General features: G+C 34.5%; 1 protein-coding gene across 1 annotated transcript in view; it reads right to left on the bottom strand.

Moving 5' to 3' along the window:
• The window catches only part of Vps50 (vacuolar protein sorting 50), a 44,597-nt gene extending 30,126 nt beyond the window's left edge, over nt 1–14,471 (bottom strand). The window contains exons 1-9 of the mRNA XM_083135284.1: nt 14,313–14,471; nt 12,721–12,936; nt 12,119–12,255; nt 7,249–7,426; nt 5,706–5,894; nt 4,745–4,963; nt 2,811–2,937; nt 1,364–1,547; nt 284–473 (exon numbers count right to left, since the gene is read on the bottom strand). Of these exons, the coding sequence (XP_082991410.1) occupies nt 284–473; nt 1,364–1,547; nt 2,811–2,937; nt 4,745–4,963; nt 5,706–5,894; nt 7,249–7,426; nt 12,119–12,255; nt 12,721–12,936; nt 14,313–14,354 (1,482 nt within the window). The 5' untranslated portion in view covers nt 14,355–14,471. The remainder of the gene's footprint in view (nt 1–283; nt 474–1,363; nt 1,548–2,810; nt 2,938–4,744; nt 4,964–5,705; nt 5,895–7,248; nt 7,427–12,118; nt 12,256–12,720; nt 12,937–14,312) is intronic.
• Between the last annotated feature and the right edge of the window lie 542 nt (nt 14,472–15,013).

The raw sequence follows: 15,013 nt of genomic DNA, 5'->3' as shown, positions 1-15,013 counted from the left end.
CATCACTATACTACAAATGTGAATGGGTGTTCGATTCCCGGTGGAGGCAAATAGTGGTTCGGATAACACTTTAAACTGTAGGTCCAGTCCCGATTAGCCTTGCTGTGCATAAAATGGACTTAAAACATCAACTCAATAAATCAATCAAATGTGAATGAGTAACTGATCTTAATGCAAATTGAGTGTAAACTTTTTTTGAAGGCTTTCTTTATGAAATGAGGCAACATTTTTGGAAGCTTGACAGAGACATTTATGATGCATTGCTTGTTATTAGTAACTGTACCTGCAGCTGAAGAATTGTGAAGTTTGGTTTTACTGGGCAGATTTCCCAACCTTCATTTTCCAAGAACATTTGCAACTCATCCATTCGACTGTGGTGGTAGCTTTTAAAATAATTTACACTTTGTTTCCTAATCGAATTCTGGAGGTCCTCAGATTTACTGCCACAAAACTCCATCCCCACTTCCATTAACCTAAAGACCACAAATATACATAAGAAATAGGACAAAATAAAGGAAATTAATCTGCATTCTTAACTTAGCATTGGTTGCAAAGATTATAAAGTTTCATCATGTAAAGTTTAGACTAAAACATGCTAAACTTGCATGGAAATTTTATTTTTATTTATTTATTTCTTAAACACATTTCTACCATTCCAAATGCCAACCAACGATAAATATAGTATTACTAACATCCAGGCTGATAAAAACTTCATAAGTTTTCTTAAAAGTATGTATAATTTTAAGGCATGATCTTTAAAATAATAGATTATGTCTAGAGGCATGCATATTTCGTTTTTGACGAAAACACGAAATGTGAAATAACACATTATAATGTTAATTTTTCATGTTTCTGGAAGGTGTGAGGTGCATTTTCCTACCCTGTTTTGTCACGAAATGATGCGAAATAGACTCTTAAACACGAAATTTACTGTTTATATACCGATGTGACACTTTCTGAAGTCTGAAGTTTCGTGTGAGTTATGCAATTCACGGAAAATTAATTAATTCTGCTGTAAATATTTGAGAAGCAAAAATGGACCCCTTTATACATGAATAAACTTAATATTCTGGTAATGATTTAATGTGCTATTAGAAGGGATATGTTTATTTTCTGTAATAGGGCAGTTTTTAAATCAAATTTTGGATTATATTCACATTTTTTAAAACCAAAATGTCATTTTATATGGCACTTTTTCACCGCTATAACAGCAAAATTTCATTTTATTTACTGATTTTGAACCCAAAATTGACTGTTTTTGTACCGAAATTTTGCTCTTTTATTTACCAAAAATATGTGCCTCTAATTATGTCACATTCTTCTCCAACAGAGAAATCATTTTGGATGCAATGAAATAACTTACCTATGTACAATATCTAAAACCTGAAGGAACTCTTCAAATTTGTACCCTGCCAAATCAGATCCTAATAAAAACATGCATATCTTTGTTTGAACATCGTGCCAAATTCTTGACAAACCATTTTCCAACTTTTGTTTCACATATTTCTTGACGTTCGCTTCAAAGTCAACTGGCTCACTCATTCCATCTGAAAGAAAATGTCAAGTACTTGGAATAAAGTTCCACTGACAAAGACACATTATTAATATCATTATTACATTTTTGTTGTTAATAATTTTATTTTAATTTTATTTACACCATCTTGTCAGTGAAAAGTACAGCATTTGACTTAACTATAGTTAAAAATGAAAAGTACAGCATTTGACTTAACTATAGTTAAAAATGAAAAGTACAGCATTTGACTTAAGTATAGTTAAAAATGGTATCATTTACTTGACTTATAATCATAAAAATCAAAGACACAGTTAGATACAGACTATTAGGGATGTATTGATATGCAATTCTGACTGATATCGATAATAAACTAACATAAAATTTAGCAATACCGATAACAGATATTCTCCAGATCCACTATAAAATTAAAAATGGTCCCTGAAGATCCTGAATGGTTTGTTGACCTTCTTAATAAAAGCATGTTACAAATTGACTGCAATGCATGAGAAGCTGCATATTCAGACATTTACTTTAAAAAACTTAAGGCACGTAGATTATATGTTTATATTCATAAAAAAATTATACCAAAATGCCAACATTTTGCAATATTTATAGATATATCAGATCAGTAAAATTTTTGGCAATTTTACTGATAAGCCAATAAACTGATTATGCCTATATTGGTCGATACTGATAGACTACCGATTAATCTACCCAATCCCTACATCTCATCATAATCATATTATTCATTAAAAATGTAGTATATTCTATCATATGTTCCTAATATCATAAAATGTACAAGAACTACTGACTTAACATGTACCTATTTCTAAACTTTCAAGCCCACCTGAATTCATTAGGGAGGAGGATTGGTTTATTTATTTATTTTACTTTGCATTTCTGCCACTTTTGGCTAATCATGAAGATGAGGATGTCTGATGATATGATGAAATAGATGGAGGGACACTCACAAAGAACACCCATGCCCAGGCCAGGTTTCTAACCCGGAACATCTAGCATCGTAGCATGTTGTGCTAACCACTCCACCATGGGGATTGTCTGGTAGGAGGAGGATTAAATGGACTTTTACCTTGTTTTAACCTGTCTACATTTAATCCTCTTCTTGGTAGACTCCTGTTTACATAAAGTGGCACACTATATATGGTTGAACAGTTCAAGAATGTGCCACTTTTTCTGAACAGGAGTGTACCTACACACAAAATAAGATACACATAAAATACTTGCTTCACAAAAACTATGTAAACCTTGAATAAGAGTTTTGGACTCAAAAACATACCAGTTTCCAACTTCTCGGTGTCATTCCTCTCATGCCAATTTATAATTTCATAGTAACTTCTCATTATTCCCCACAGTGCTTTGCATAAATCAACTAGACATGGAATGAAGCTGTCTGGTGTAACACACTGCATGGGAAGAAAAATACAATGAAAATTAAGCTGTTGAAAAAATTCAAAGATGATTAGGCTAGTTGTATAAGTAAAACATTGGCTTGGTGGATACATTGGATGTAACAAAAGGAAATTGAGTTGAGTTGTTGTTTTAAGCCCACTTGATGCACAGATAGGCTAATCGGGACTGGACCTACAGTTTAAAGTGGGATCCGAACCACTACTGGCCTCCACCAGGTTTCGAACCTGGGACCCCTTGATTATAAGGTGACGACGTTAGCACTATGCTATTGGGAGGCACAACAAAAGTAAATAAAATGCTACTGATTATATGAATTATTATGCAATTATTTTTCAAGATGGAACATGTGCAAATAAAAATGTGCACATAATTAAGATAACTGTAGTCAAATAAAGTTATAATTAAAATGTTTATAACATTCAATTCAGAATTGTGTTATAAATATCACCATCTGCTCATGTACATAAATTACAGCCTATTTCTACATACTTCTGCAATTATATGAATGAAGTTCCAAATTAAGATTAGTCCTAAGTAATGAAGACCCATTTTGGGCATGTACTTACTATGTTCTCTAGCTTTCACCACATCATGTGCTAGCTAGAGTACAAAGTAAGTATATGCCAAAACTAGTCTTTATTACGTAGTGAAATTATGGCATGTGGTGTAAGTTATGCCTTATCTAAGATTAGGCCGTTTGGCAGTTCATTAGTTGACCAACAGAAGTACACTTTATGCACAGCGAGGATAATCTAGACGGACCTACAGTATAAAGTGGGATCCGAACCACTGTGTGTCTCCACCGAGTAATGAACCTGGTTACAAGGTGATGACGTTATCACTATGCCATTGGAGAGGCACTGACTGACAGCTTTTCTTCTTACTGTTGGCTATGCCTGAGAGATGTACTCTTTATTTGTAAAAATTATCACATGAAAAGCCAATACTAGGTGTGACTTTGAATAAGGTTTGTAAAGAACTGAAAGATCAGCCTCTACAAACTATCACAAATAACTTGGTGAATAGTTTGTGAATGACACGAATGGGTCAGTGAAATTATGTATACATTCTACCATGAAATTAGGTGGGTGGCAGAAGTTTGTGCTGGTGGCAAGGCAGAGCATAACCCTGAAACACATATTTGTAGAGTTGGTCTTTGTAATCTATGTGATTCAAACTGACAGTATTTGCTCAAAAGGTCAGGCTGATGCTCAAACTTGGCAACGCAGCCTGGTTGACGTCACACATTGTGCGACTTTTGTCCCGCTCTTGCTTTGCTTTTCCCATGTGTGGCACCAGCAGAATTCTGCCCAGTGGCCTATTTTCATGGCTGTGCATTTAGTGTGCTTACTGAATGATTAACCATATTTTTTGTGAACTACAACAGCAGGTCATTAAAATTATATATAATTTTTTATTTAATTTTGCTTAGTGAATGATCAACCACAGTCTCCTCTCAGAAAAATGAACAACTAGTTTCCTGATCAACCATACGCAGTGTAGTGATTAAGGGGGTTGGGGCATTACCACTCACTATGGCCTCCTAATGATAAGCCTTGTCTACCAAAAGAGAGCAAATTATCCTAGCCCCTCTAGTTTCGGGCACCCAATCGCAGCCATTGACAATATGCTACATGCTACACAGAAACAGAATAAAAAGTGTGTTTGTATCACTTATTGAAAATTCCATTAGTTGACCAATTCTTTAACTGTCACTACCCTGATTTTAAAGTGATGATGCAATACTAGCTGTTACAGCAAAACTTTAATTATGTAAGTATAATTCAAGGAGACATTTACCTTACAAAGTTCCTGGTATTGCTTCTTCTGAAAATTAATTTCTGCACTGCCTGGCCCTGCACAGAGCTCTACGTAGCCATGGACAACAATGAATGCGGTATTATGGATAGCTGATGTGAAATGCATATGTAACTGGTCCATTGCTATTTGCGTTTTACCTAATAGCCTGTAAGCTGCCTGCAGCTTACTGTAATGTTCAGCATCAAAATGGTTACATACCTATGAGAAAATACATTTATGTAATACTTGCACATACATGAGAAATGCAAAATAATCTAACACTGTTATTATGCGAACCTTTAAGAAGAACATACATGAGAAATGTTTTGTTTCATATTTTCCTAGTGCTTTACAGTAGCCAGGTGTGCAGGAGTTTATCCAGAATTTTCTATCTTGTGGAGGGAATGGCAAAAGTTTGAAAGTGTGTGTATAAATCACTGAAAGTATTGATGTCACCAAGAATCACAAAATGTTGAAATTTATGTGACATGCCAGACAAAACTGCAAAAACAAATTTGAATGGTTAACATTGACATTATTGTGAGTATAGGTATTCAGCAATTATAACATTCAGATACACTGGCACATTAATGCTCATCTAGGCCTTGGTTAGAAACACTTTAAAACTATTATTTAATTTCAAGAACGGCATCATAATTTTGCACAGTAAAAAATTATGTCTACCTTGAACAGTTTCTACAGCAGGGTGGAGAAAGTTTGCTGCTGTCTGCATTTTTGTAACAGAAAATTTCCTAATTCACAATGTTGATGTCACTAAATTACAAATATACATGTAGCAAACCTGGTAAAAGTTTTGCAAATAAAGTTAAAACTTTTTGGTTTGTACTGAATTTACTATCAGTGATATTACCAAGCAATGTGAGCCACAAAAAATTGCTTTATCTCGATTCGTAGCATAATTTCAAAAAAATAATTGTGTCCTAGAGTATTCCAAACTTACTTTGGCAAGGGCAACATCCAACTGCTCCTCTGCCATTTCTAATGTGTCCTGTAGCTTCCCACTTAAGGCTGCAACACATGTGAAATGGCGGTATGTTGCAGCCGCACCCTGGCACTCTAGCAACAACTGTATGGCACCAGCATAGTTCTCTTTACTCAACAATTCCTGAAGATGTTCTTCAGTTCGTTGCTGCAAAATATAAGATTATATTAATTGCTCTTAAGTCTTGGAAACTGAAAAAAAAATATATATTGGGAATTTTATGAGCATGGGTTACAGTTTCACATCAGATGAATATTTATATCAATGCACTCAGTGGCGTGCAGAAGGGGGCATTGGTCAAGGGTCATAACCACCCCACCCCCTTTTTTGGTAAAATGAGGGTTGAATAGTAAAAAAATGTATACCCTCCCGTCCGGGGCACATCACTGATGCAGTCAAAACTGAAAGCCTCTGTTATAGTCTAGAGTATGGATTTCTCCCCATCGCAGTTGCAAGAAGTTACTTATACCAATTATTAAGTTGGAAAAAGGTAATTAACAGTGGCATGCCGAAGGAGGCATTGGTGGAGGTCATCCCCCTCTGCTTGACCCAGTATTCAAAAAAGGGAATGTCAAAGGCAGGAAAATGAGTGCTGACTACTAAACAAAGTATACATACCCCCACCTTCTTTCAAAAATCCTTGGCATGCCACTGGTTATTAACAATAACATCAAAATGTGTTTAGACTCCTTTGTGTTTTTTTATGAAAACCTACAGATTGCATAAGCACAATAACAGTCTACAATTGGATGTAAGATGAGTGACACCTTACCTTTATGTCAATTCAGTGCAGAAAGTGGACTTAGATTTTTAAGAGGACCAGTATAAAGAAAACTTATAAAGTAGAAAAATGCAAAATCCAGGAAAATTTTATAACATATGGCTTTATACAGAACATAAACATTGAATGTATAAAGCAGGAAACTGTAAAATGGGATTCCACTGTACATATTTCTACAAGTTTGGTTACACTGACCTAATTTACTTCTCCTTCAAACGAGGGATTTCTTAACTTTTCAATGATTTCTTCAAAACACTAGCATGCCTTTAGGACTTTTGTCCGATCCTTTTAACATTAAGAGTGAATATAGTACAGACACCATGTAAAAATCTTTACCTTGCGGCTACAGCAAAAGAGCTTCTTTCTGTAAAGCAGATGACACAAGTGCATCAGCACTGAGCAAGAACACACAATTATGCCTAATGTCATGAAACAAAAACTGAATTTTCAATTTTTCTCACATAAATCACACAACTTACTTCGGAAGATGCACTGTGATGATTGAGAATAACAGAAATACTATTGGGAGAATATGTTCTAATAACTTACTATTAATACAGAAAATACTCCTGAAATGACATAAAAGTAAGGCATTGTCTTACATTAAATTGTAGAGTATTCTTGCGTTTATGCATTCTGTAGGTTTATTGATTCTGTGGTAACAAATGAAATAAAAGTGAATTGCATAATTCATTAAAACTTTAAAAAATATATGATTACCAGAGTTTTTATTGTATTAAGAGAATGCAGGAGGCTTTTCACTACTTGTCGCTTCCTGTAATTAGCCAGAATCCCAAGACTTGCAGTTGTGAACTGTCTTTTTGCTAGATTTAAGTTAGAGCGTCCTTCTCTGCACACTTGCAAAGCAGTCAGCAGTTCGTGTTGCAATTCTGTCACTCTGAAACACAGAATTTTTAGTTGCATATAATAGCAGCTGAGAAACATATGAATTACTATGCTTCTATATTCATATACAATTTTTGTCACTGCATAATTTACACCAAAACTGATCTAAATATACTAAAAAGATTGATTGATTGATATGTTGTTTTAAGTCCATTTTATACACAGTAAGGCTAATCGGGACTGGACCTACAGTTTAAAGTGGGATCCGAACCACTTGTGCCTCCACCGGGTATCGAACCCGGGACCCCTTGATTACAAGGCGACGATGCTACCACTGCACCATTGGGGAGGACACAGCTAAAATAATTGAAAATGTACTTAAAAAGAGTTGTATAGTCAGGGACAATAGGGAATAGGGTATTCTGTATGCTCCTTCGTGAAGAAAGCAAGGGACTACTTTTAATGTGTTTCTAGATGTGTCAGGATACCAGAATGCTTTGGTGCCACTTTCACCATGGCGTTGTTTCAAAATGGCGTCGTTTCAAAATGACGGCTTCAGCTTTCATAAAATGTGCTATATCTCGGATCCCCCTGCTCCAATTTTGAACATCTTTTTATTAAATGGTAGATAATTTGATACGCCTTAATTTTGATTATTACAAATTTTCACGTATTGTCAATAGTTTTTCAGTAAAATGTGAAAAATTATATTTCTCATCTTCTTTCTTTGAGAATCTATTGTAGCTGTCTGTCATTCAATGTTATGCATTTATTTTTATTGGATTTTTCATATTTAAATCAAACATTTCTCTGACAAGGATAATATAATGGAAATTTAAAAATATTTAATTCAAAAACACAAGAGGAGATATTGAAATTTATACATACGAAAAACTCGGAAGTAACATCTGTGTTGTAACAGGCAATTTGGATCTTTTCATGGACCATTTATACAAAGGGAGGGGGCATTATACATATAATATTTGTTTTGTGTGTGAATATAATAATACATAGAGGCATGCATATTTCGTTTTTGACGAAAAAACGAAATGTGAAATAACACATTCTAATGTTAATTTTTAATGTTTAGGAAAGGTGTGAGGTTCATTTTCCTACCCTGTTCTGTCACGAAATGATGCAAAATGAACTGCAAAATGTGAAATAGACTCTTAAACACGAAATTTACTGTTTATATACTGATGCAACACTTTCTGAAGTATCCTGTGAGTTATGCAATTCACGGAAAATTGATTAATTCTATTGAAAACATTTGACAAGCAAGAATGGACCCTTTTATACAGGAATAAACTTAATATTCTGGTAATGTTTTAATGTGCTATTAGAAGGGATATGTTTATTTTGTGTAATAGTGCAATTTAAAAAACAAATTTGGGATTATATTCACATTTTTAGAACCAAAATGTAATTTTATATACCGCTTTTTCACCGCTATAACAGCAAAATTTCATTTTATTTACTGCTTTTGAACCCGAAATTGACTGTTTTTGTAACAAAATTTAGCTTTTTTATTTACCAAAAATATGTGCCTCAAATAATACATTGTCTCCTTCTCACACTAGAGTCTCTTCTTCATCATCATCACTTTCAAACACAAAGGATTCAGTAATTCCACTATTCTCGCACAAATCTTCATTTCCAGCACAGCTGCACATTTGTATATAGGGTATATATTATATGTTGAACATTTGCAACGATAGATGTTACATTTTCTTGACACAGCTGCACTTTACAAGTTCAAAGTATTGCTTCAGGAGCTGTAGGACTGCAACACATTACAGGAACTAAGTGTTTGTTTTCACACTGCCATCTGTCACATTGATGCCATACCATTTCCTGCAAATGTGCCCTCAGAATAGACATTCGTGATACAGTAAGCAGTTGTGAACTTTCTGTAGTACCTCGTTCAATGTTTGCTCCTGATGGGACAATGTTGCACTGCTCCGAAAAAAGCAAGTTAATGGAACTACTTGAGGCAATACCAGATAAGTCCCAGTATGAAGGTATCCCGACAAATGTGATTACAGATGTGGAAGTCCTTGGTAGTGTCGCTATTATTGATGGCATGGCAGAGCTACAAGCTCTTGACTTTAAACAGCCAAGTATCAAGACATGGTCTGATTTAGCAGACAGTTTCATCAGCTGTATAATTAACAAGTATGTTGGATACAGCTGTCTCCATTTGATATTTGATACATACATTGATGATTCTCTGAAACAATTCATAAGGTTCAAGCGTCGTGGAAATGTTGAGCCAACCCATTACCGAATTGTACCTGAAAGTGTTATACACTCTATACCAAAGCAGAAGCTTAATTCCCATGAAAAAACAAAGGACGAATTGTCCAATTTCCTAGATGAAAAGTTTTTGCAATTATCGGCATCCATGAATTTGAATGTGGTTGTAGCTTGGAGACAGACTGCATACACATAGTCTCTGAGTAGTACACATGACATTCAACTCTATGTTTCCCATCAATCTTTTTAAAATCCTTCTCTTTTTAATCAAATGCTTCTCTTCGATGATGTGAGCTGACAAACCTGTTCTTGAGTTTAGGTTTATAATGTCCAAATCGTGTTCATGCCATCTTATTGCCATTTTCCTTGCTGTTTGTCCTACATAATCCTTTGAACATGAACAACTTATATTATATATTCCTGTGGATTCCACACCTGGTAGAGAGTTTCTAATTTTGAATTCATTAAATGTACATTCCAAACTTCTTGGTGATCTAAAAACAATGTTGAAATTAAATCTAAAAATTTTAGCAATTTTATGTGAGAATCCCTTGTGGAATGGAATGCACACAAATTTCTTTTCAACAGATTTTTCATCTTTGTCTGTATTTCTCTTTTCCTTTAGTTTTCTTGCAACTTGTTTTTTGATTTGGTTTATTCTGTTAGTGTGAAAGCCATTTTCTTTTGCTGTATTAAGAAATACAATATCAGTCAGTTTTGAAACTAAATTTCAGCCATTTGCATTAGATATGGTGAAAAAAGGTACGAAACATAAAATATAGCCTGAAATGTATTGAAAACAATGTTTTTTACCCCAGATTTCTATAATTTTTCTTAGCTGAGTTATCATAATTATCGCAACTGTCTGCATAGGCCAAAAATGTTGCAAGTAATGAAACAAAAATGGCCATCATTTTCAAACGAAGTCTAGTTTTAGAAAAATAATGCCTGTTTTGAACTACCCTTGTACAGGGGTTACAACGACAAACAAATGAAAAATTTTAAAAAAATGTTTGAGTGACCAGTGCTGGACCATTTGTTATGGATTGACCCTGAAATTTTACGTTATACCCCCCCCCCCCCCGGGCCTTTCTCTCTCTCTCTCTCTCTCTCTCTCTCTCTATGTAAAAAAGTAACATTTTTATTAGAAAGAGTAAAAAAAAAAAAAAAAATATTTTGTGTAGAGAAAGAGCATGTCTTTGCAATGATTTTCAACATCAAAAGCTTTTGGTTCCATCATACCCACATGATGAAAATTCGGATTTTCGTAACCTGGTTTTTCCACCACAAAATTTAGGCTACAAGTCCATTATTAGTCTTTTTATAGGCATTTGTAAAATCTTTTGAGTGCTGATGTATTTTTTTCTGAAATCCTCATTATTTCATTGAACTTCGACTAACACATGACTAACGACTGTGTATGTGCTTATTTATGAAAAGTTATATTGTGCCACACATGACTATGATTTTTCAGTGATTTCAAAAACAATTTACACATACTACTATAACAATAATTTTTGAAAGGTTCCGTGATAAGAAAGAGAGATGACCTCTCGGAAGGCGAATACGTATTAATCTACTTCGATGAAAGCACACAGAATTTTAAATTTCACCTTAACTTTACCCTTCGTTTATTTGAAACTTGGTTAATGGCACTTAGTCACCTGTGGCACTGAGCCATCCATTTATGGTTTAACATGATTAGTATTTTGTATATTTTTCTACACAAAATGTTTGCTATTTTTGTCTACAAAAATTATTGAATTTTAAATCGAGACACACATGTGTTTACATTTCCTTTCATATGAGCTTCACACCATCAGTACATGCATTTTATTTCATTTATTTTCCTTTCCCAGAGCTTAATAAACACAATTAGATGAGTACGAGATTAATGTACTTACACCAAAAGTGATTCTGATATCTACAAAATCCTTATGTACATTATTCTATAAATTATTTATTTATAGTAATCAGTGGTATTTTTTAAAAAAATCATGTCATTGAAATATTGATTTAAATCAATCCGCTTTGGTTTAAAGTGGCACAAAAGTGAAGTAAAATAAACTAAATCAATCAATCCAATCATGAAAAGCAAGGTAAAATATTACTAGACACATTGCTGTGAACCTTTTGGACATCTTTGATGTATTGACCACACATGACATTCAATATGCAGTGCCTTATGTGTAACTGCTAAATATTTGAAGGATCAAATATGTAAAAATGGTATACATATATAAATGTAGTACTTTGGTATGTTGAAAGCAGCAAGCAAGAAAAGTGCAAGTCTACAAAGAAAAAGGTTGGACAAAATGTTGATGCATTCTGTGGAAGATAAATTATCTGAAGAAAAACAGGAGCTCAAGATGTACATTAATAGTCTTATATAATCAAAACCAGCGTATCATAATGAAAACACATTTCATGAAATTACTTGCTAATTAAGGTACATGGGATAATAACTAAATCACAGAACTATATTTACCTAATAAATTCCTTTGTACATGGTGTTTGATTTTGCAAAATCAGTTCCAAAACTTTCTTTGAAACAACCTTATGCTGTTGTCTTAGCCTGAGATACACATCTTCTATGACACTTCGATCAACAACCTCTGGCAATTTCTGCAAAATAATAATAAAGTCATTTCTCCAGTGAAAAATAGGGCTAATTTGTAATTTTACATGATCTCTGATCTAAATGAAATATATTTTTCTAAAAAAAAATTAACAACTGTGAATCGAAGATCTTGCTGTCCAATTTAGAAAGCCCAAATTTAATGAAACACTATTATATGTTTTTTGTGGGTATTCAAAATCAAATACTTAATAATAAGGTGTTCTGCTAACTACCAGGTCCCAGCTTGTACCCTGCACAAGACATGGGTCATGCCCATGTCTTATGGGTCGGCAAGGGCTGAAATTTCACACATACAATACTCTTTACATTCCTTGCCAATTTACCATTTATCATGAAAAAAACCCTGTGAGTAAAGTCTGAGGATGCATTAATATATACATATATCCTGAACATTAACTTTACACCTTTAAGAACCGTTCAGAGATTGCTAATACTTCACTAGCACATACCTGGAGTTCATATTTACTGGGATCAAAATCTCCACTGGTGAAATAAACATCTTCAATATCCTCCAGAATATCTTGATCTGCAAGAGACTCTTCAACATGTCTTGGAGGTTTCTGAGGTTCAACTACCTTTTCTTCAGGTTCAGTCGGCTGAGATTCAGCAACATTGAAGGAATATCCCTCGGAAGTTGGCGAGGGAGAAGATTTCAATTGAATTCCCTGAAGAGAAGAGTGGTTTTAATAATAATCAGCCATGTTAATATACTTAACTAGTATTATTTTCTATTTCTTGCTGAAATGAATGAAAGCAACAATTGTTTCAAAAACATTAAAAAAAAGCTGTAGTGTTGTTTAGTGAAATAAAGTATGGGAAACAATTAGATATAACGGAAACACATTTCTTGAAATTTACAGGAGAAAAGACGAGAAAGTACTTACGGGAATTTAGTTCTTGTGGAGACTCTGAAGCTGGGAAAAGTGTTTTTTCGAATTGTGCAAGTTACTCGGCCTGTAAATAAGGAATTTTTTGACATTCATGTATCTCCGTTGCACGATAGCTCATGCCACCATTACCATGTTCCATGCAGTCGATTACGTAACCCCCTGTCAGTGTAGCAACCACGCGGTAGTTTTACAAGATGACGTGTGAGCGGGATTTTCTTTTCCAATTTAATTTTCTATGTTTGCCTAACCTAACCTTCCGTGAATGGTTTGTGGATTAAAAACAATCATTTTTTGGTTAATAAGTGTTAGTGTAACAACCACGCAGTAGTTTTATAAGATGACGTGTGAGCGTTTTTTTTTCCAATTCAATTTTCTATGTTTGCCTAACCTAACCTTCCGTGAATGGTTTGTGGATCAATTTTCGCTTAAAAACCTTTTGTGAATAGTTTGTGCAGCATTTATCGGTTCATAAGTTTGGGAACACTGCATATCAGTTGACGACACAGCATATCAGCTGACGATAGACAACGTAAGTCAAAATTTGGCTGCCATCTTATATAAAAGATGATGGGACAAACATACATCCATACCTTACCAGGATTCAAACCTGGGAATATTCACTTTATAAAAACCTGTGTGGTACTTGAAAATTTTCCAGTGAAGGGGAAACTTCCAATAACATGTTTCGAAGCATCGTAATATTATATATCATCCCCAAGGGTTAACATTTCAAACCAGAGGGGGAGATGCAGTATCCAGGAGGGACTTCCTCCTCACTTTACATGCCAAATACCACCCTGTTTATAATTTGTATTATTCTTTCAGAACTACTAAATGTTTCTATCACTGATTAGAATAGATATTCACAGCTACATCGAGTATTGTCCAATTGTTTTTCTTAACCCCCTCATTTTTTCCTGGGTGTAAATATGTATAAATTCTACTTTATTCCCCCAAACAAATATTATGTTCTTTTTTTACAACATTTTAATGGTGTACTTGTGGAGTTATTGACTACTTCTTCAAGAAACGCCAGAAAAATATTTACCGAACGCACAATTTTTGGGACGTCCTATAATTACCTTCGTGGACTTACCTCCCCTAAAAAGAAAACAAACCAGCAGACGAGAAAGTCAAATACATTTATCTACCTGCTTGTTGATGAAAGACTTGAATTTTTGCTTCAAATCCATATTTATGGTTTTATTTATAATCACCAGTCTCTACATCTTACATAAACAATATGAGCAAGGAGAAAATAAAATATTTTCTCTCTCTGACTCTCCCACATATGTTACGGAGGCTGCCATATTGACTGCACAGATTATTGACAACGTAATCTAATAACATCGTCAGAGTTGGCAGAGTCAGTATGAACTAACAATAAATCCTCAAAATGCTCTAGTGTATCAATCAACGAGACGAAAGGAATAACATTTGTATAAATGCTCGAAGTGAGGGGGGTTGCAGGATGATGGTATCCCCCCAGTTAGCAAAAAAAAAAAATATCGCAAAACACACCCCCTGCTGTCTCATTGTTAGGCAGAGACGGCGCTACAGGGGGCTGGGGGGGGGGCTTCAGCCCCCTTACAATCCACCAGATTTTTATGGTAGTGATTGCTGCCACACCAGATTTAAGCCATCCGATTGGTTGACGCGTACTCGTTGTTCATTGGTGGACACATTAATGACGTTCTGCTTTGCATTAATGACGTACTGCCTTGCTGGAAGCGTAAATGAATCTTTGAACTTCACTTGTGTTTTGTTTGAGCCGGTAACAAGCAACAAGAAAGAAGTCGTTTTAGGAATTGGAGCTCCACGTTGTTTAGAGAAGAGGAATTTACACGAAGAA

This window comes from Lepisma saccharinum, chromosome 14 (genome assembly GCF_977018435.1).
Source record: "Lepisma saccharinum chromosome 14, izLepSacc3.1, whole genome shotgun sequence".
Classification (NCBI taxonomy): domain Eukaryota; kingdom Metazoa; phylum Arthropoda; class Insecta; order Zygentoma; family Lepismatidae; genus Lepisma; species Lepisma saccharinum.
This window is presented reverse-complemented; position numbering and strand designations above follow the sequence as displayed.